The sequence below is a fragment of the Sceloporus undulatus genome, chromosome 2 (genome assembly GCF_019175285.1).
Source record: "Sceloporus undulatus isolate JIND9_A2432 ecotype Alabama chromosome 2, SceUnd_v1.1, whole genome shotgun sequence".
Classification (NCBI taxonomy): domain Eukaryota; kingdom Metazoa; phylum Chordata; class Lepidosauria; order Squamata; family Phrynosomatidae; genus Sceloporus; species Sceloporus undulatus.
Window position 1 is genome coordinate 38,491,665 of NC_056523.1, and position 23,490 is coordinate 38,515,154.

At 40.1% G+C, this 23,490-nt stretch overlaps 1 protein-coding gene across 2 annotated transcripts in view; it reads right to left on the minus strand.

The window, feature by feature from the left end:
• Positions 1 to 23,490, minus strand: part of PDZRN3 (PDZ domain containing ring finger 3) — a 269,059-nt gene that overhangs the window by 240,093 nt on the left and 5,476 nt on the right. Inside the window, exons 2-3 of one of the 2 annotated variants that reach the window (XM_042455156.1) lie at positions 9,879 to 9,965; positions 7,005 to 7,112 (exon numbers count right to left, since the gene is read on the minus strand). In XM_042455156.1, the coding sequence (XP_042311090.1) occupies positions 7,005 to 7,112; positions 9,879 to 9,965 (195 nt within the window). The remainder of the gene's footprint in view (positions 1 to 7,004; positions 7,113 to 9,878; positions 9,966 to 23,490) is intronic. The other variant, XM_042455157.1, reaches the window with a different exon arrangement.

The following is a 23,490-nucleotide window of genomic DNA, read 5'->3' on the forward strand; positions in this document are numbered from 1 at the left end:
GACAAGAGAGGTCCTTTTCAGGGACTGCCCATAGACTCTGGAACTTCCTTCCCAGGGAATAGTCCCCTCCTTGCTGTCCTTCCATTGGTAGACATATTTATTCAGATAGGCTTTTAAAACAGTAAGTCTTTAAAAAATGGGCTAGGGATGTTGTACTGTGTTTTAATTGTACTCTTTTTAAATGCTTTTATATTTTTTACTGTAATACAGGTACTTCCTATTCTATTTTAATCCTCACTTTTGTATGCTTTTAACTATATTGTTCTTTTAAATTTTAAAATGCTTTGAGTTCCCATTTTGGGGGGAAAAAATCAGAATTATGATCCTCACTTGGCCATGGAAACCCACTGATTGACATTCTCTCAGCCTCAGAGGAAGGCAAAGGGAAACCCTCTCTGAACAAATCTTGCCAAGAAAACCTTTTGATAGCTTTGCCTTGGGTTCCACATAAGTCAGAAATGACTTGAAGGCACACAACAACAAATAACAAATAACACAACCTGGTCATATTTGATCAGCATATCACTTAAACAGCTTTGCATATATAATCCTCCCTCCATTTTTGTGGTGGCGGGGGGGGGGGGATCTGGAAAGTTTTATTATTGTTGCTTTTCACTTTAGGCAGATTATCCTAATGCCTGGGGTGATAAAAATGGAAAAGATGTTTCTAAATGTCCTTACTCTCTGACAAGCTACAGTAAAATCCATAGTCATTATTCCAGATGACGATCATCACAAACCAAGAACTGCTAATGCAGAATCTCCATTCATCCAATGGAACCCAAATTAATGGGCATTGCTCAGCAGTAGCACAGAATAAATTGCACTGCATCATGATATTTAAAAGATAGCAATCCATACTGCGATTCTGCAGGACAGATTGCTCTATACCCTGCTACTTAGTCAGGGTGTTAAAACAGAGGTTGAGATCAATAAATATAAAATAATATGTTTCAATTACTCGGCAGGAGATACCCTTTCTAGCTGATTAATATCTCCAGTGACATCACTATTTGTCAGCTCCACATTCTTTCCAGCTGAATGAGGTCACCTTTGAAATGTATCTTCTCCTTCAGACATTAGATTGGATTGTGTGAGGGAGTCCAGATACCATTAATGTGTTTGGACATTAAAGAGATAAAACACAGTTCAAACGTTCAACTATCACAAGCTCCCTCAACCTAGTCCTAGGCTATCACAATGAACTGAAGATAACTTACACAGGCATCATGAGCCTTTGAAGCTAGAAGATTTGCTAAGGCTGGACACACACAGGAAATCAATGATAATTGTAGGAAAATATGTCATTTGTTTTCCCCTAGGACTTCTATGTTTTAATGTTTTACTGCACATACACACAGATCTAAGACTACTGCCAGTTCATTGCCAATCCACTCTGGGTGCCAATTATAGTCATAGTGTAAGGGAGCTGAACTGTACAGTAAATCTTAGGAACTTTTAGCAAAATACACCTTAGCTGTGCTTCAGGGAAGTTATTCAATGATATCTTCATAATCTGTCAACTAAGTATCTACTATGCTCTCAGACTGGAAAGATATTTTTCTTGATTTAGGAAGAATAACTAACTAATGGGAAGAGGACATGGATTCTGCAAGTAAACAAGATATAAAATTGAATAATGGCATGTATGTTCCTTTGAAAAGTGATCGTGTACTACCAATTTCACAAACAGTGTGATTTTCTCAGGCAATATACTCTCCAAATAAGGAAAAGTTGCTTGCCCCTTGGTTCTACTTGTTTCAGGCTTTTATTTATGTTTATATTTATTAAATATTCTATTCTATTCTATTTATAGAGCGCAGTAAAGTTTGCACAGTGCTTTATGTAGTAAGAGTCAAATAAAATAAGGGCAGGGGGAGGATAAAAACCTGCCAAGTGGTGTGCAATCTAAAAATAATGAGAGCCAGTGTGGTATAGTGTTTTGCATGTTGGACTATGACACTGGACACTAGGGTCTGAATTTCCAGTCACCCATGAAACTCACTAGGTGAGCTTGGGCAAGTTACATTCTCTCAGCCTCAGAGAAAGCCAAAAGCAAACACCCTCTGAACAAATCGTGGCAAGAAACCCCATAATAGTGTCACTTTGGGGGCACAATAACCAGGAAATGACTTGAAGGAACACAACAACAAAAATTAAAAGGAGTCCCCATAAAATAAAAAAGTATCAATACAATAAAAAAGAACATTTGAAGTCAAATAAAAGAGGCAACATACAAAGATAGCTAAATAAAGTCCAAACATATAAAATGCCTAGTTAAACAAAAATATCTCAACCATCTACCTAAAAGAAAATAAAGGTGGGACCAGATGTAACCTTTCTTTCAGCAAATTGGACAACTGGACTACAGCAAAACAGACTCTTACTCATGTCTACACCAGTAGCACCTGCCTTGGTGATAGTCCTCAGAACACCTTAGAAGGCAACAGCTATTAAGATTCATATAGTACAGTAAGACACGTTCCTTCAAAAGGCCTGATATTAATATATCACTCCTAGCCAACATAAAACTATAGCCTAAAAACTATTGTTAGTCCCAACTAAAGGAGATCCGATTAATCAACAGGATTCACCTGACCTCTGACAACTGATTCAATAGGTCTTCTACAGTTGGAACTATTTCTCACAGTAGAAAAAAGGGGGCTCCACTGACCTCAATGGGTCTTACTTCTAATTAACATGCTTAGGGGTCACATTTTCATAAACAAGACAACTTTGGTTGATACTGTGACCTTACCTGGACCAGGAGGACCTAGAAACAGTGGTATATGCCCTGGTAACCTCTCATCTTGAGTTCTGCAATGCACTCTGCATGAGGCTACCTTTGTGCCAAGTTCGGAAGCTACAACTAGTCTAAAATATGACAGCCAGACTGGTCACCAGTAAATCCAGATGATATAATGAAGGTCATTGTTTCTATAGTAGGAACATTGCTGTTGATTGTGGTTTTAACTATACTATCAATTCTGGTCAGTCTGGTCAGGTTTCTTAAAACATCCTGTAAGACGTGCTCATAGTGAGTATAAATTTACATAAAATGCATACTTGCCATTGCATGTACTGTATGTGGTTTGCTTTTAAGAGGCCACTGCAGGGGCCAGGATCCAGCACAACATGGTGGGAGTGGGGGAAATAACTCTTTTCACCTGATGCAAACTCCTCCTGAAAGCTGCTACTTGCCCAGGAACTCATTTACCCCGTGCAAAAAGCAGCATTAAGAGACACAAATTTTGTTGGTAATGAGAAGGAAGGGACTAAATCAGCTCACACCACAATCATAATCTGCCTTTGTGACCCTCTGTTTCTTAAAATCTAAAGGAAACACACACAAGTACACATCAGATATGAATTGTAGATTGCAGTCTTATAGGCAATTACTTCAGAGCATTCCCTACTTAGCACAATGGGACATTTTCAAGGGGAAAAAACCCTATAGACATCACATAACAGTTGTCTTAAAAGAACTGTATTGGCTGGCTTCCAGTCTCTATTCAAAATGCTTTTGATGGAGTTCAGGGCCCTCTACCAGCTTGAGACCTGAAGGTGTGTTTCTCACTATATACTTGCCTATCTAAAGACTGAGTTCTGCCAGTGGGGCACTCTTCTGTGTCCCACCAGTAGCAGTACTACACTGTGGAAAGATGTGGGAGAGGGAAGGTCCAGAAAGCTCAGCAGTGGTACCACTGTTGTAGAATACCCTCCTTTCAGAAGCCCAACTGGAAACAACAATGGCTTCAAGGTTGTTTTTGTTTTTGTTTTATTTTGTTTTTTGAGTACAGTGCACCCTTTGTTTACATGGGGGATCCCTTCTGGACCCCCCACCCCACCCCTGCATAAAGAAAAAATGTATATGCTGGAGCCCCATTAGAAGTAATTTATTATAATATTAATTTATTATAATTACTTCTTCTGGGCGTGCCGAGGCTTCTCCCGGTGCAGGCTTCCAGTGTATGCTGGAAGCTGTGTATGGTGCAACTGCATATAATGTGGGAGCACTGTAAAATGTTTGGGCCTAGCTGGTTTATTCCATAATGCACATGGTAATGGTTTTAAACTATTTTAACCTTTGAAATCTGTTAAATAATTTAATGTGCCTCTAGTATTTTTATTGCTTTTAATCTTAAATTGTTTTAAACAGATTTAAGGTATTTTACTTGTATGCCATCTTGAGATCTCAGAATATGGGGTGGGAGAGAAATATTTTAATAAATAAAAAAATAAATTAAATAAAAATTCACAGATCAGAAGTGCACTATTGTCATGTATACACTCTATACAGCAATGCCTTTATCATTTTGGAGTAAAATGTCTGCAACTATTTGCGGTCCCTATGTAAATATAAAAAGTAACTATCAGTGAACTGTTCAAAGTTATGCTGTTCAGTAGATCAAGATGTCTAATTCAGAGAAAGCAGAAATACTTCATAACTGTTGCTTCAGATACTCTTCTGCACTGACAATTACTTGTAGACATGGCACACTTATATAACAGGATGATCACACACAGATTCTTTTCTTACATGTTTATAAAGTGTGGTACTTGGGGAAGAAGGGAAAGATGCTGAAACTTTCTACAGTTCAAAAAATGTCAAATCACAAGGGAACTAAATTAACTTTAATTAGTGGTTGTGGTTGTGGTAATTAATAGACAATCTGCTTTACTATTTATTATTACTGACAACCTACATCACCCACTTAGTTGCAAGTAGGTAACTAAGGCCCTAAACAGACCGGCACTTTGTGCTGGCCTGGACCCGAAAGTAGGGCTCGATAGTGCTAAGTGGTTACACATGCTCAGCCCTACTTTCGCTGCCCGTGCACCATCTTGGCATGCGCCCATTCATACGGGATGCGCCCAAATGGCGCTGGCTGGAAGGGGTGTCATCATGGCATACGAGTGTCATTATGGTGCCTCTTTCAGGAAGCTGCTTATAGCAGCTTCTTTGTGCTCCCAAGAGGGAGCAGATCATTACTGCAGCGTGCAGTTGCTGCGGCAACGATCTAGGGCAGAAAGGGGTGGTGTCTCGCCGCCCCTTCCTGCCTGTTTGTTGAGCCCCTAAGTAATGTTACCTGGCCCATCTCCCAGCCCACTTTAACAGCTAGCAACTGCATCAGAAAGTCTGTTCAGATGGCAACTGGGTTAGAAGGACAATGTAACTTCCACCTCTGTCCCACCAATAAGCACAGCTGAGGCAAATAATTTTGACTGTGTCCTGCTTCTGACTGTTGCAGCTTCACTCACCAATAGCAGGAGACTGGGAACATCTTCCTCTTTGCACTCAAACTGCCAAATGAAAAGACCTCCTTCACTCATTGTGGCTGTTATGATGGTTGTGGGGAGGGGCATTTATGATCATGGCAATAATGCTATGATTGTGGTTATGTAGTGTTACTGAATATAGAACATAGAGAGATCTTGTAGTACCTTTGAAACTAACTGAAAGAAAGAAATCGTCAGCATGAGCTTTTACAGACTTCAGTCTACTTCCTCAGATGCATCTTTGAGACTAACTGAAAGAAATTGGCAGCATGAGCTTTCGTAAACTTCAATCTACTTCTTCAGATAAAGTCTACGAAGCTCATGCTGCCAATTTCATTCTTTCAGTTAGTCTCAAAGGTGCTACAAGATCTCTCTACATCAGTGGTTCCCAACCTGTGGGTCGGAACCCCTTTGGGGGTCGAACAACCCTTTCATGGGGGTCACCTAAGACTATTGGAAAACACATATTTGCATGTAGCAATGAAAATAATTTCATGGTTGGGGGTCACCACAAGATGAGGAACTGTCTTAAAGGATCGTGGAATTAGGAAGGTTGAGAACCACTGCTCTACATACTGATTCTACAGACTAACATGGCTATATCTTTGAATACAGAACAGTTATGGATGTATAAGTTACAAATCCATAACTGCAATACAGAATGTCTGTCTATAAATGACATGATTATTTAAAAAAGACTTTTTTCTCACCCCCTCCTCCACCTTTTCCATCTTCATACAGGCTTTCTAATACAAATGGTTCTCTTTACTATTTCCTACATTTTTGAAAAATTGTGAATGCAATTTTATTTTACCCATGCAGAAAATAGCAATATGTATTGTCCCTTGCCAATAGAAAATCCTTAACAGCTGTTTATTGCTCATTTGCAAAACATAAGAGCAAAGGAATTCCATGTCTTGGCGAAACTGGCTGTTCCATGCTATCTTTGGCAACAAAAACAGCATTTATCTCTTTAAAAAACTAACAGCCCCTCTCACTTTTCTAACAAAGAAAATGAACAAATTCTAATTTGAAGATCGCCAACAATGGAATGTGATTTACAGTTAACTGCTTTTTGTTCTGTACATCAAACTTTCTCTTTAACATTTTTTAAAAGAAGAGCTTGACAAATCATTTAGAGAAAAGGAACACAACCACAGGAACTACTTTTTAATGCAGTCAAAGGACTAGGAAAATGGGAAGATGTCCAGACCAAAAAAGTGTGCACAGTAACTTCAAGGAGTTTCTCAAGCAAGTTCATCTTGATGTGCTGTAAGGCTCACTTAATGGAGGCTTCTGTCCTTTATCATCTGTTCAAAACATTTTGGTCCTCTTGAAAAAATGCCTTAGAAACCAAGCTAAATAAAGTTTCAGTTCTCACAACAGATACTTGCCTTCACATATGGTTTTAACTAAATAACTTGCACGTCTCCAACAGCTTCAGAAAGAAATAACTGCAGCATACCAAGTAGATGCTAGCTCCTCAAAATGCCAGGACCAATACATACCTTCCATAATCTCATTTCTATATTTAGATAACAACTATACCTAAAGCCAGGAAGGTCAGCACTAGAGCAAGTCAAGCATACTTTAGCTGCCCTGTCTTGTAGCCTCTGCTACCCCTGTCACAACGCTCCCAAACTGGAGACTTGCTTTATACTTAATGCAAAGGAACAGAAAGGGAAATTTGCCTGTTAAGAAGAGATCAGAGCAAGTGTTCTTACTTCAATAATCCTGTCATGAATCTGCAGTCCTCCTTCTTTGGCAGCAGGCCCACTGTCAGCTATTTTAGAGACAAAAATTCCTTCACTGGATGGGCCATCTTGATTGTCCTTTAAGGAGAGAAAACAAGAAGAGTATAAACACTGCTCTAGAAGACTGATTTGTGGCATAGCTCACAATTTAAATACTAAATGTCATGTGGATGCCTAAGTACACTGTTGTCTAGCACCATAGTGATGCCATGCACCCAACTGTCAATGGGTAATCACCAAATGCAGCCACAGACAGGAAGGTGTTTATCTTCACGCCATTCTAGGAGATGCTTTAGGTATTCCAGATAAGTAAGCAGGAAAGATTGCCTTCATCTCTAGCACAGGTAAACATTCCCCTTGCTTCATGTGCCCTGCTACTTTTAGCTTATAAACAAACCTTTTTGTTTATATAACCTCCTAACATTTTATATATTTTTATTTATCAAATGGATAGTCTACTTTTCCAAACCCCTCCTGAAAGCCCTCAGAGCATTATCCTTAGAATATACACTATATCCAGAACAAGATCCCTAACTGGCTGATAGTGGTCATGGAAAAATGTTGTTTGTTGTTAACTGCCTTCGAGTTGACCTCAGTTCATGGTGACCCAATGAATGAGACTACTCTAAGACCCCTTATTCTCAACCTCTCTGCTCAGGTCCTGAGTCTAGCCATCTGGCATGCAGTCTTCGTTCGTTTCTACTGCCATCTTCCTTTCCTAGCATTGTCGTCTTTTCTAATGAGTCATGTCTTCTCATGATGTGAGCAAAGTATGAAAGTCTCAATTTGGTCATCTTAGCTTCCAGGGAGAGTTCAGGCTTGATTGCTCAAGGACACATTTGTTTGTCTTTTTGAGATGTGGCTGTCCACAGTATCCTTGACTCTCTTCTCCAACACCAGTTTTCTTTGTATCCACTTTCTTCACTGTCCAGCTCTCGCATTCGTACACGTTAATAGGGAATGCAATGGCTTGGACAATTCTAGCTTTAGCATTCAGTTGTACTGAAATTAAATGGAGTGAAATGAGAATAGCATAAATCTACCTGCTAATTCCAACTAAAACACACCCACTAAATCAATTGGATTTACATAAATGCTGATTTGCCATTCAATAGATTTGCTATAGTTGGAATTAGAAATTGGATTTGGGCCAGTGAATGAAAACTAAAAGTGGCAGTTACTACAAACAGCTTCAGAAGTCATTTACAGAGGAGGCTCCATGGAGGTTTGAGGTGGGCATCAACATCTCTAAGATCACGAGTAAAACAAAAGAAAATATGCTAAGAAAGGAGAGAAACAACTTCAGTTTTTCAAAATCTGGGATAGAAATAGAGCTTTACTTAACTGGTAACTATGGAGATTATCGTACATGCCTTATCGTGTCTTTTCCCCAATGGGATACATGCGCATTTAACTGTCAAAGATGAGTCTAACCACATTCTCCTGTGGCCAGGCGTATGCAGCCTGTATACAGCCCATATGGAAAATACCATCCTTGAAAAGCTGTGGGATAAGCCTGGTCTACATATACCCGGCCACAAGAGAATGCAGTAAGACCCGTCTTTGACAGTTAAACATGTGTATCCTGTCAGGGAAAAGATGGGATAAGGTGTGCATGATAATCTCCTATGTCCAAAATAATGCACTGGATAGTCCATACTTTCATTTGTCCATACAACAGAGAACATAATAACACTTCAGAAGCCGAGCATGTAATAAAAATCAATACCTACTGTACTTGTGACTCAAGCTACAACCTGTGAATGCAATCATACTCCACTGACAGAAGCCAAACTTACATCTGAGTAAAAATACACAGGACTGCACTTCTTACAAAGATTTCCCTACCAACTACCATCTGCAACACTACCAGTGAATACGATATGCTAAGGAGCTGTTTTTAATTGTTGAGCAAATATATTTAGGGACTTTTTAACACCAGCCCAGAGATTAACCAGAAGTTTCATTAAAACGCTGTTAGTTACAAGAATTTTTTTTAATTTAAATGCATTGATCAACAAGTTTATCAAACTGGGGAAAAAAACTTTATAAAAGAAAACTAACCTATCTTCTTTCATGTACTACCCAGGCAGCAGGAGGATCTGATTTTGCTTGGATAGCATGACAAGAATAAATCAGTATGAAGTATTTTGTTTCTTATAACACTCAGGAGGCCCAAGCAAAACTTCAGTTAAAATCATGTTTTAAACAAAGCCTCGCCATATCTAGAGGCTTGTTAAGGGGAGAACAGAAACATTCTTGGTATCTAGTCATGCAGATGCCTTTAAACACAAAATATATTTCCATTGCCTCTGATTATTTACATTTTATATCCTTTTGCAGACCTGGAATTTAACGAATTTGATTATGTCTTCTAAACTTTCTGTATTTTTACAAGCATGCCTGAATATTGCCATTACAATAGAAGGGTGGGGTATATATTATCTTAATAAATATATGAATAACTATTGCATGGTACTGCTTAGGAATGTGAAATAATTTTCCAGACCTTGAAAATATAAAGCATCACTAAGTGCAGTGAGTTACAAGCTTCAACTTTTGAGGCATTTGGCTTAATAATTTAAGCCTTAAAGAAGCTATACTATCAGAAATATAAGATAATAGTGGACTAAACCAGAGGTGCTAATTCTGCAGAAATCCATACTCTGTTGGGCTGCAGCTCGCACCAGCTTTAGCCAGCACAGCCAAAAGTGAGGAATGCTCAGCGCTGCCGTTCAAAACATCTGGAGGGCCATACAATTCTCCCTTCTGGACTAAATCCAACTGTCAGTCCCAGGTAGAGTACCAATAAGGAAGAGAAATACACTTCAGTGATTAACATACCATACATGGCCGGCCACCAATTATATTAAATCCAAGAGACCCAGAATCCCGATGAAGAACAAGAGTCAGCGGTTTAGTCTCTTCACCCTACAAAAAGCAGGGAAAGTTAATTCAACCCTATGAATATTCACAAACTTTACTTCACAAAAATATTTTAACAATCACATTTAGTTGGGCTCACTCTACCAAAAGGTCCTGAGCACATATTTCAAGGTCTACCAAATCAGAAAAATTTAAAGTAAAGCTGTTGCTATCTTTAAAGAAAAAATTCTGCAATTCTTCCTACTCCAAGACATGACAGGAGTTGTTTGGTTGGAATGAAAACTGTTGATTTTGCAAGAGCCATTGCCAAAAGAAGATAAGCTATATGCCTATTAGTATTTGTTGTAAGTAAACTGTTAAAGGAAATACTGGGGCACTAGGGACACAAAATTCTCTGCTTGGGTAATAGAAATAAATAGAATAGCTTGCCTTGGTGTAACGGAGTAGTAATGCAGTGAATACAACATGTTATTCCACAGACATTCACAAAGCTGGAACAACTTCATCAGCATATGTTTCCTTAGAGTATGCTTTTTAAATTGCTATTTATAGCACATGTATAGAAGGGGGAACTAATATGGCTTTGCATGGGCTAACCCAGGAAAATGCTTGTATCCTTTTTAAATTGTGTGTCTTGGTCCTAGGTAATGTCATCCAGAAGAACAAGATGATACTGTAAATGTTACATGACATATCTCATTGCCTATGATGCCAAAGGACTGGTGAATGGATTACTTAGCAAAGACTGGGGAATGGTTGTTTGCCTTAAAGGAGGTTGTACATAACCAACTGACACCTAGCATATAGTCAAAACTTCTTTCAAATTTGTCACTTTGATTAAATTTTCCCAGCAAATGTGCTTTACAGTAGTAAGTTGGCAACCTTGACAAACTATATTAGAGTATACAACGTCATGGCTCAGGATTCCCATTTGATTCAAATTTTGGTGTGTCAGAGTTGGAGACAGAAATCCATTTCTTTCTTTCAGTAAAGATGGGTCCTTGATTCACCAACATGGCTCGCTAAACTTTCTTGGTGTGTCTGGAAGAAACAATTCCACATCACATGTAAGGTGTAGTAATTTTGTAGGGATGAGGACAAAGAAAGCTTTTCGAGAAGACAAAAAAAAAAAAACAGGCACCAATGGTGGAAATCGATGGCATCTAGTAGTCCCCATCTCAGTAAGGCAGTGAATCCATTCTGGCTTTCAGCGTGAACTTGAAAGGAGCCATCCAAGGTACAAAACATATACTGTAGATAGAGTTCACCAAATTTGGGAGGGTCAAAATTTTCATGGAGGTTATTATTAATTTTACCCATTTGCATGTACTTGTTAGAGCAAAGCAAAGTCTTTTCTTCATCCCTTATTCCTGGAACATACTTATTTTTAAGTAGTCTAAAAGCACAATTTTACCTAGAAGTGCTCCTAATGTAATCAGTGTAGTTTACTCTCATGTGAGAGTGCACAGGCAGCCTTTATTATTCCTGGGCAGGCTGAATAATAATAGCTGTCTTAGGCATGATACAGACTGCCATAAAGCTGTGTTCTCACGCTGATTCTAGGGTTAGGGAGCCCATACCAACCGCACTCTAGTATGTGTGGACGGCACCATAGTTATGCGGCACCATCTACACAGGAGGCATGACAACAACGTCACACACGCACCGCATCCAAACAGCGCGGTGTGCATGTGATGTCTCCACACCACCTCAGGCCATCTTATGGCGGCCTGGTGGAGGCGTGGGAAGGAGCTCTGAAATGGAGCTCCTTTTGGGCACACGCATCATTGGCACGGCAACCAAACAGCCATGCCAGCAATGCAGAGGAGAAAGAGAAGTCGCAAGGACATCCCTTTTCCAGGCCAAAAAGAAGTGGCATTTTGCTGCTTCTCTTTGGTCTGGAAAAATGGCAGTCTGGGGCCCCAGGGCTGCCAGTAAGGCTGCCCTGGCCCCAATTCACCGCGAAAAGGGGTGGGTGCAGGCCACCCCTTTGGGGTGGTCTGTACCGCGCCTTAATATTTCTTAGGGCCTTTTCACATTACAAAAGAAAAAGAAGAGGCAGCAAGACAGAAGCAGTTTTATGCTTACCTTCCTGCATGCTCTACTGTCAAAGGAGATGATTGTAAAGCCATGCCTTTTGTCCTGCTTGAAAAATTCATTTGGTAAAAGCCATGTGTTTATGATCAGCACCCTCTGGAGGGGGAACAGATGTACTATGACGTCATGCAGGAAGGTAAGCATAAAGCCACTTCTATCTCACTGCCTCTCATCTTTCTTTTTTAATGCACAAAGGCCCTTAGTGCTTGATCATTTAATACACTGATGACTGATAATTGCAGAGAAGGCTGACCTACCTTGGGAGTGGTCCATTTCTGCCAGATCATTTCAAGAAACACTCGCCACTCCCTAGCCTCATTTAGGGATTATTGAGGTCTTCCCCCATTTGGGGACCCATGACCAAGATCAGATTCACTGCCCTACTAACATGGAAGCCATCAGGGACTACTAGTGATTCAATGCCTACCTAAAGAGAGCTAACAACAACTGCAGTAGCTTGTCGGATTAGACAATTTCCAGACTGGGACTAGTGCAAACAATCACACTCACATGATTCTGGTATTAGTTTCATCAAATCCTAGAGACTCTTCAAAACAGTGTGTTGTGTTTGGAATTGGTATCCCAACTCACAGCATTCACAAGATCACCAGCCAAAAAGTACACTTACAGAGGCTCTATTTTACAACTCATGTTTATAAAAGCTGTGTGGAACCACCATTTTGTCCATTAAAAGTCATGCTGCTGGTTATTTTTTTTATTGCATCCCCACCATACATGCGCACCATTGCACAAACACAACACCTGTGACCATGTACCTCCCATGTCCACCCAGATGGCATCCCATTGCACAGTCACCCCCTTTATCAGCCACACAGTCACCCGTGCAATGATCCACCAGTTCAGGGCATCAGTGTGCAAGAGACATATTGGAAAAGCACAACCATGGAGGCCCCCTCTACATACCTCCTTCACCCCATGCTGCCCCACTGGACTCTCTGGTTTGTGTATATTGTAATTACATCAATTAGAATTTGTTGTACTTTCATTTCTTTGCTTTGCCACAGCCCTGCACTTGGGTCAGGGTGTTTATATGCAGATGCAAAGATGCACATTTTCCGCCTTGGGTCAAACTATCCCAGTTTCTTTTTGCTCTGGTTTTTAGTCCTGGAGTGTGGCTTCAACTGCTTTCCAGCCACTTGTGTGCATTATCTAAACACCCCAACTTCAAGGTGCCTGGAAAATGCTTTATTTTGTCCATCTGTTTCATCTCAAAGAATCAGGTATGGGAAGGGGACGGGATGCTGGTTACAGATATGACGTCTTTCTCTGGGTATACAAAATATTGATAAGCACTCTGTAATCCTGTATAGACAGAAACCTCTTCAGTACTGCTGGGTCCTACAGAAAATGCATATTTGGAATGACTCCTAATGGCAAACATTTATTTAAATATGAAAATAAATGAACCCAGGCTGTACCATAACAAGGCCAGAAAATGAGAGTCTTCTGACCAATCCATCATAATCTGCAGCACTGTTTGTTCCCAAATATAGGAATGCCATTTGCTGGTATGACATACCTCCCCATGGTTTAAAGGGAGAGGCCATACCTCAGAAGGAGAAAGCATGCTTTACATGTACAAGGATTCAAAACTGAGCTCTTGCATCTCCACTTAATAGCATATCATGTAGCAAGACTGGTAACAACTTCTACTTGAGAATCTGGAGAGCAGAGTTCAAGATGCACTCCACTCGGGGTTGGCATTACTGTGTGAGATGAACCACTGATCCAATTCATTAAGTGGCAGCATTTTATTTCCTGGGGGACTTTGAAAATTTCTAGTACTTTCTAATTGCCCACCGATAATATCAGAGAATACAACAATTGATTGAGTCTTGTGTCCCTCCATTTCCATTCCAAAGGAAGTTTACTGACTTTGAAAATGAAATCATACTCACAAAGTAGTACAATGTGAAAACAAGATACACTTGTATATATGGAGATGATTTTATCAACTGGTGCAGCTTGGTAAACTTCCACAGCCTTCTTCATTCCTGTTTCCCACTGTTCTATTACTTGTTTGGTTTTTTTAAAAACAAATTCTGACTGAATTATCCTTCCCCCACATCTTAATTTCATTTCAAATCTAGTTGGTAATAAACTATATGCCTTTCATTCAAGTTAGGCTGGCTGGAAATGATGGGAACTGGAGTCAAACAACATGTGAGGAGCCCTAGATTTGTTGGCTATTTTTGATGATGATGAATTGCAACAGAACTTCTGTTTCTGACTGTTGCAATGGAGATTGCTGGAGGAAAGGGGTGGGAACACTTGCCCAATTGGCAGGAGAACGCACCCCTGCTACTTGCAGCAGTTGCTGGCAGGTTGGGGACTGGATGGGGGAGGGCATCAAGTGGGAGAGGCTACTTAGCCACACAACTAAGGTAGTTCTGTGGCTGAGTAACAGATCTAGAATATCAGCCATAGATACATTTGTTGTTGTTGTGTGCCTTCAAATCATTTCTGATTTATACTGACTCTTAAGACAAGCCTATCACAGGATTTTCTTGGCAAGATTTATGGGTGTGTATGTGTGTGTGTAGCTGTTATCTTCCTCTGAGGCTCAGAGAGTGTGTCTTGGCCAAAGTTTCCAGAGCTTAGGGAGGACTTGGATCCCAGACTCCTAGTCCAACAGTCAAACCACCACACCATACTGGCTTCCCAGAGATACATACATACCCTGTTTTCCATTTTAGCATTTGCTACTGGCAACTCTACTCCTAGATAACTGCACTACTATGACCCCTATGAAACTTCACAATCTATACATTCTAATCCCAACATGAGAGAAATGTTAGTTGTTGATGATGATACAGCGCTACGAAATCCAAATGTTACCACATGGTAACAGGACCAAGGCAGTATACATTTATAAACAAGGTCTAAGACAGCTTCACCATATATAAGGGTCTTCCTTTGTGAAGAGTGAAAAAATTATTAATACACTCAGGTATGTAAAGAACTTACTTTAGTCATCAAGTTTTCATAATCAATGGATGGCATAAATAAAAATGGATGCCTAATAATGCAATGCAGATGTTTATTTCTTTTCCTTTTTGCATGCCAACATGAACCTGTCAATCATACTATATTAATTCCCAGAAAAGTTCTTCTGAATTGGCTTCATTATATATTTTGAGGGGGGAGAGCCCAGAACCGAAATCAACAGGTATAAATTAAATTTTTTGAAAGATTCCAATTAATGTGTAAAACTATGCCATGTATGCCATTTTTGCCCAATAGTATTATTTAATGGCATCTCAAAGAACTAACATATTTTATGTCTCAATCCTTATTGTATTCAAGACTTGCTGATTTCAGTCAGTCTCTCTGCCACATAAGGGATGGGTTAATTTCTCTTTTGTACACAACACAAAATAACATCAAAATCCAGTCCCTTAAGATGCTACATTGTTTTGCTTTCTGCTTGTCTTTGTGCATGCTCAGCTCTTTTGAAAGGAAAGCAGTGGAGGAAAAGGTGAAAACTGTTTTCCCGGAAATCCCCAGGCCCAGATGTCAGATAATATTTCAAGGCAAAAACTTTCAAGTCTTGAGAGACCACTTTTAAGGTCTAATAAGTTCAGAATTGGAAACATAAGAATGCCATTGTCACAAAACCTTCTCCTCTCTTTTCCATTTCTTTATGGAAGGGGAAAGAAAGAGAATACAACCAAATCAATTAAGAAACAATTACTAAATTGCACTCAGGATGGTAACTGTAATTAAAGCTTAAGGGGGAAAAAAGGTTTCCATTACTGCTTTTAATTTGAATGTTTTTGCAGGAAAAAAATGGACTTGGGGAACAGGAGCCACAATATACCAACCAAGCAGCTTTTCTCTTTTGTTAATTTTTTAAAAGTTTTGATAGGAAAGGTTAAAAGTTTTGGCAACTTTTATTTTTTTAATTTTTTTTATCCACATCAGCCTTCCTGAGCATTTTAAAGAACTTCTGCTAGCTCTTTACTGAAGTCCATAACTGATCCATTATCTACATTTTTGCAGAATAACACTACAGCAAGAACCATCATGATAATCCTGCTAGATGTGCCTCTAAAGTATCAGGACACAAAGCAACACCCCTCAACATTGCTCCAACAACTCTTCTGCAGGACTAGAAACTCAAATTTTCAAAACATCTCATTCTCCATTTATTTATACAGCACCAAGCTCACAGTATGAGCAGTTTACAATTGTTAATTTGACATTTGCCTGGCCTCAGGCTCACAATCTAAAAAGACAGGACACACAAGGAAAAGGGATTGGCAGTGGGAGAGAGGATTAGATCTAGACTTCAGCTTATGTTGGCTACTACTCTCTCCCTCTAGAAGCCACAGTAGTGGCAGTGGCAAAGGAGAGTGCCTTTCATCAGTCACTGGCCCTAGGAACAATGGAGCTTTGTCTGCCTCTTCTTCTATTCCTTCTTAGGCCACAGAAATGGCTGCTGGAATATGGAGAAAGGGCCTTTCTTCAGTTGTTGTCTTGGTATGGTGGAGCTGTACCCATCTGGTCCTCTCTCTCTCTCTCTCTGGGGGCTACATGGGTGGCAGTTGGGATGGATGGAGGACCTTTCTTCAGTTGCTAGGACTAGGCATGATGGCACCATATTTAGACCAGGTTCTTCTAGAGCAGCGTGGGCCATTGTAGCACATCTAGGGGGCACTTTTGTGTACCATGACTCTCCAAGGGCTGCACTGACTACTGAAAAACAGAACAAAACAAACAAACAAAAAACCCAGGGGCCAGAGTTCCACTTCTGGTCATCAAAAATTATTGTTGTTTTTAAAGTTAAACATTACAGGGAGCCTTTGCAACATATTTAAAAGGTACATTGTTGCAACTGAAGAGTTCCAGGAGCAGCAATTCACTCTCCTTTTTTGCCAAAAGAAAGTCAGGCTGGAAATTCTGGATGTGCTGAGGGCCACAAAACATACTTGTGGGTCTGCATATGGCCACACTTTGTCTATCCCTCTGTTAGAGGATATGGGTGATTTTCAATTAACTTTATCCCTTTGCCAAGTATCACACACTATTATTATCGTAACCCGATTTTTTTCGTAACCCGAAAAAGCCATAGGCGCTAGCGCTGGAAAGCCGCGTTTCGTGCGAAAAAGCGCCGAAAAGCACCAAAAAAAATTTTCGTAAGCCGGAAAAAAAAAAACATAACCCGGAACAGTTTTTTCCTATGGGATTTTTTCGTATCCCGGAAATTTCGTAAGGCGGTGCTTTCGTATCCCGGGGTACCACTGTATACTTTATTGCAAAGCTCTTCGTTAGTCCCACAAGGCTCAGGTCATCTGATTCTGCAACAAATCTGATCTCTTTGGCATGCCCATCTCATCACAGCTGAGTCAAGCTCTTAAACATAATTTTAGAAACTGCATCATTTCCCAGCTGAAGATTTTGGAATTACCTCTTTACTTTCATTCCAAATATGGGAGTGTTCAACTTTTCACTTCTGGGGACATAATGTAACTTAGCTCATTTTCAGTCAGTCTTACCAGAAAAGACTAGTATACTTATTCACAGATGTTAGGCTCAGTTTTCGTTGGTGAAGGTTGTTTGACAAATTTAGCTGATGGAACCATGCAACCTCAGCCTCATTGATTATGAGCAACATGCTGGTGCACTCTCCTGCTTGCAATGGAAGTGGCTAGAAAAACCCACAGAAATTTGCTCAGTGGTTTATTTATCATGTTGTCCAAACATGGGCACTTTCTCTTCTATGGCTTGTTTTTCGCTTAACAAGCCAGAGGAAGAATCAAGGGTTTGTTTCAGAGTTGTTTTGCTGGTTCGTTGAGAGAGGGTGGGGAAATTGAAAAGAGAAAGCATTCATATTAAGTAAACACATCAAACAAGTATGGAGTGAAACTATAGATGGTGGCTCTTGGTAACTGCTCAGGTTTTGGTTCCTGGACACTCTCCCCCACCATTTGTGGACACCAAAATCCGTTAAATACAATGGGATACAGTAAAATGGTCCACTGGCTGATCCTGGGCAAGTCACACTCTCTCAATCCCAGGGGATGATAATGGCAAATCCCCTCTGAAGAAATTTGCCAAGAAAACCCCATGATAATGATCACCTTAAGTTGGAAATTACTTGAAGGCACACAACAACAAAGTAAAATATTGTCCCTTATATAAAATGGCCAAATTAAGGTTCACTTTTTGGAATTTATATTTTTTCAAACCATAGATGGTTGAATCCATGGATAAAGAACCCATGGATATATAGTTTGTTTAGTTACTCCACTGGAAGCAGTAACAATTGGGCAAGCTGCATCAACATGCTATTTGTCAGGGTTCTTATGGTGAGTTATTGTGCTGAAAGTACACGGTTCCACTAGCTTATCGTGGCATTGTTTTAGAGAACACAGAATTCAACAGCTGAAACAGATTCACTGGCTTCAAGTCTGTTTCTAACACAATTCATAGTCTTACAGTTTAGTTCCAGACTGTCTCCTTGTGTTAAACCTGCCTGAACCTTAAGATCTTTGAGGGAGGTCTCTCTGTTTCACCACTATCTCAGGTATGGTGACAAGAATATCAGGAGATACTTTCTTGGTGGCTGCTCCCACACTGTGGAACTACTTCTTGCTGGAAACTGCACATCTCTACACAGTTGCAGAGGTAGAATGTACAAAGGTCCACAAAGCAGATGTATGAGGAAGCTACAAATATCTATGCTGCTAGGAAGGGCAGCCTGTGGCTCTTCTAAATTTGTTGAGCTACAAACCACACCATCCCTGAACATTGACCATAACACTGTCTAAGGCTAATGGGAGCCAAAGTCCAAAAACATCTGGCGTTCCCCATGCTGTCCACTCCTGGATAGGTTCATGGCTATATGTATTTGAGGATGTGTACCTGCAAAATTCTCCCAATCCTAATATTGGTGCTCTGAACTGGACTACAATATTTCAAACTGAGCTTTTTTGCAGAATAGCACATTATGCTTTTCTTCTGATTTCTTTTACTTCCATATGTCATGCAGACCACAGGGAAGAAATAGTTTGTCATACTCATTCTCTCTCAATGCACACATGTTTTTCACCTACTGGTTAGTGACAGCCAGCAACGCATATGCAAATCATCATAATCACCAATAGACATGCATTTGAGAAACAATTTTACCAGTTGTTTCTATTTTTATGTATCATTACGTATGTACTACACTTATGCTACACTACACAGAACATTTTGGAGGAGACCCCTGAGCCTAGTGTGTATGCTAACTACTTGCTTAGATCATCTGTCCTTTGCTGCACATAACTATGTTGACATCGCTGCCTGATTAAATAATCCAGGGATCAAAATATTGGAAGCAAGCCATCACACCCCCCCCCCCCCCCATCTATAGAAATAAGTCTGCCACCTAGAAGGACAATCCTTGTGCTGGTCTTCCTTTACAATCTTCCACTGCACAAAGATGTATATTTTCTGACTGTATTTCTTCTGGCTGAAACTATTAACTTTGGAAAGCTGCCCAAAAGGCTGTGAAAGACATGTAATTGATTGAGCGCTACACCACAGTTTTGTGGCGACATGACACCTTTTGGCTTTCTGCAGATTACACGCTGCCTTTCTCTGAAAAGTGCATAACAGTCTTTTTGTGGACAGGCTGAAAACAAACAGCCATGTTAACCAGCTGTGTCCATAAATCTGATGAAAACATTGCTGCACACACTGCACTATGGAGATTTTTTTAAAGAAACTGAAGCACCCAGTAGAGTAATCTAATAACACCGCGGCTGCACACCAAAAACGTTGATTCAGACATTACATATTCCAGTAATGAGATCACACTGTGTCTGGGCACTCATGAAAACATACTGTGAGCTGTATAGATCTTGCTTCCCTAGCAACTGAGAATTCAAAAATCAGATGTCAAAAATGTCAAGTACTCAATTCCTAGGAAAAACAAAGAAGTTGGATGTGGGCATCTGACACTCTCACAGGTAGTGAGACATAGAAGGGAACTGGGAAGGAATAACCTGGCATGAAATGTAATGCTTAATCCTCAGGCAAGGGAAGCCGGCACATCAGTATGGATCAGGTTTATCCACAGTGGTCACATGCCTCAACGAAAGTGCAATACAAACATGTTCCATGAAAAGGAGTTTGATTTTTGCTGTGACACATTTGACCCAGTTCCTGTGGTTCCTAAGCCACAAAATGTTGCATAAAAGAACAAAAGAAAAGCATATGTGTCAGCATGGATAGGACATGGACAACCTATGGATATTCCAGCAGCAGTGCTGAAGCTGACCTCAGAACTCTGTGCTAACACAGAAGAAGCAGCAACACACTCTAACTGGCACTAACATGTAGACATCAAACTCTGTATCTCAGTTGTAAAAGGATAATCATTTCAGAATCAGATCCTTTCTGGGAACAAATGAAATCAGCAAGGCAGTGTTACACAGAAAGCCTACTATTCAGGTTGTATACCAGGCATTAGCAGAAGTGAGGTTACACATCAGCATCACAAACAGAATGGGATTAGCACCAGCAAAGTGAGCAAAGAGCACACCTATTAGCTATGGAATTCTATTGATTAAAATTGGTGGAGAAAATCTACACAGGACTTCAGAACCAGAAAGCTCCTTCAATGCCGGCTCCGGGGTCTGGAAAATGAATATGGAGCCTGAATGAGATCACCACCATGACTTGTACTACTATCAAAGTTATCAGATGGATGTTCAATAGGTTTGGTTGAAAATTCACTTTGAAAAAGAGGTCAACAGATGGTTTGGGCCTCATGAAATGTTTGAAGTGGATTGCCAAATCACTGCAAGGCCTGCACCCTCCTCCACAGTCTGCATATTCTCTTATGATGAGTATGAGCAACTAGGAGGTACATTTGGCGTTACAACAACTAGGAGATACATTTGGCCTTACAATCTCCAGTAGCTTGCTTGGAACTGAAGGTGGGCTATACAGCTGATTTTAAACTGCTACTTGATTGAACTGGGAGGTGGCACTATGTCTTGAATTTTCTTTCACCATAAGACCATTACGTATGACTTGCTCTGTGAATTTCTAGCCCTCTGTCCATATTTGGCCAGGCTATTTGAAGGACCGTGTTTCCCTTTATGAGCCCATTAGAACTCTAAAATCTTCAAGAGAAGCGCTTCCATTTATCCCACTACTTGCTCAGGCTCTTTTGGTGGATACAAGGAAGAAGGCATTCTTAGTGGTTACTCCCAGACTCTGGAATTCTGTCCCTCGGGATGCCAGGCTCTCTTCTTGATCTTCTTCCCCAACAAGTAAAAACATTCTTATTCCATCAGGCTTTTAGAAATTATTTATGATGAACGTTTATTGTCTACTGTGCAATTTTGCTATTTTTTTAAACAAAAAATCATTTCTTTTAACAAATTTTAATGGTTTCTAACTTTACAACTAGTTTTAATGTTTGTAAATGTATACATGTATACATTATTTATTTAGAATAATTAAATGGTTTTTAATAAGTTGTATGTCACGTTGAATCTCATTATTGGGAAAGAGGCGGGATATAAATTCTTCTTCTTCTTCTTCTTCTTCTTCATCATCATCATCATCATCTAAAGCTTGTGACAACCAAAGTATAGAGAAGCAATCTGCTCAGGATGATAGGCTCCAGCTCCACTAAGGGGTATCCCATGGCTTGTCCTGAAAAAGGTCATTTGATTAACGCATCACATGTTCATAAAGTTTTCTGAAGCCAGGATGTAAAAAGTGTATACCATTTTTCTCATCCTTGAGACAAAAGGATGGCTCTATATCGCATCCAAAAACTGTCAGCCACTGAAGAATTTTTCACTTTGTGGGACTTTAGGATGAAAATGTCAAAAGGTTGTTTGTTTGTTTTACAGGACATATTGTACATTTTGAACAACAACAACAAATTTTATTGGAAAGCCAAAGTTTATTGTAAAAAAAAAAAGGCTTAATGAAATTGATCTAAAAATATCTGAAATGTGCAAAAATTCTTATAAGAGAAACTTGGGAGAGAAACTTTTGATATTTTCCATTCTTGCACATGAAAACAATCTTAATAAATCTTAAATAAAATAAATCTATGAGCAGCCTTTAGTCCCTCCAGGGAGAAAGGTGACATAATAAATAAATAAATAAATTATATTGCCATTTGGAAGGTACCCCCATGTGCTCACCTCTGTTACCTCTATTATACCTGCCTCTAAGACCAAATATTACCTCTGAGACTGGAAAACGGGGGGCATGCTGTCATATGACACTTCCAGGGTTTTAATGGAAATTATGACCTTGGGCAAGTCACATGCTCTCAGCCTCAGGGGAAGGCAAACCTTTCTGAACAAATCTTGCCAAGAAAACCCCACACCACTATAAGTCAGACAGGATGTGAAGGTACACAACAACAACAAATCCTAACATTCCCAGCAGTGAGGGACTGTGGATGGGGACCCTTGTATTGTTAGTGGCATCCCTACCATCTCTTATGTTATGTCAAAAGCTAATTTCTGGTTCATGGGCTACATAAAGCCGGAGACAGCTCACAGGAGGACCAAGTAAGTTCATGGCCACTTCTGTCCTGCTTGCAAACATTTGCATGCAAAACTTCTGGAATACTCATCACACTCCTCATCCTGACCTCTTCAATGCAAGAACAATTGAATGACACTTATTGGTCAGCAATGATAGGAGAAGGCAATGGCTTTTGGGCCTTGCTTGGCTTCCTGGGAACATCTGTCTGGACACTCTGGGAAGCATGGCATTGGGATGATGCATAGACCTTATCTCACTTAGCTTTGCTATCCCTATGTTCTTTTGAAGCCCAAAAATGTAACTTTTGGACTAAAACTCCCAGAATCTGCCAGTTAGTATGGTTAGTGGTATTCAGGTTGAGGGAATTTGCAAACTGCAACTCCAAAAGAGTAACTTTTCCAAGATACAGCACCACTTATTGGTTGGTCTTTGTGAACAGGTCTACAGATACTGTGGGAAAAGCTTAACCAATACCACTTGTAGGTATATATGTTCTGTGCACCTGGAACAGCTGATCCTCTGGACCTCCTAGCACATTTAACCCACTCCAGAACTACCATAATGTTACTGAATACCCATATTTTGCAAAACACCAGCATGGTGTAGTGGTCTGAGTATTGGGCTATGACTCTGGAGAGCAGGGTTCAAATCCCAACTGAGTCATGTAAACGCACTGGGTGATCTTGGGCAAGTCACACTCTCTCATCCTCAGAGGATGGCAATGGCAAACCCCCTTTAAAGAAAGAAGCCCGTGATAGGGTTGCCTTAAAGGTAAAGGTAGTCCTTTGACATGAATGTCCAGTTGTAACAGACTGTAGGGGGTGGTGCTCATCTCCATTTCTAAGCCAAAGAGACAGCGTTGTCCGAGGACTGCTCTGGCAATCATTTGGCCAACATGACTCCACTGAATGTTGTGACCTTCCCACTGGGAAGTGGTACC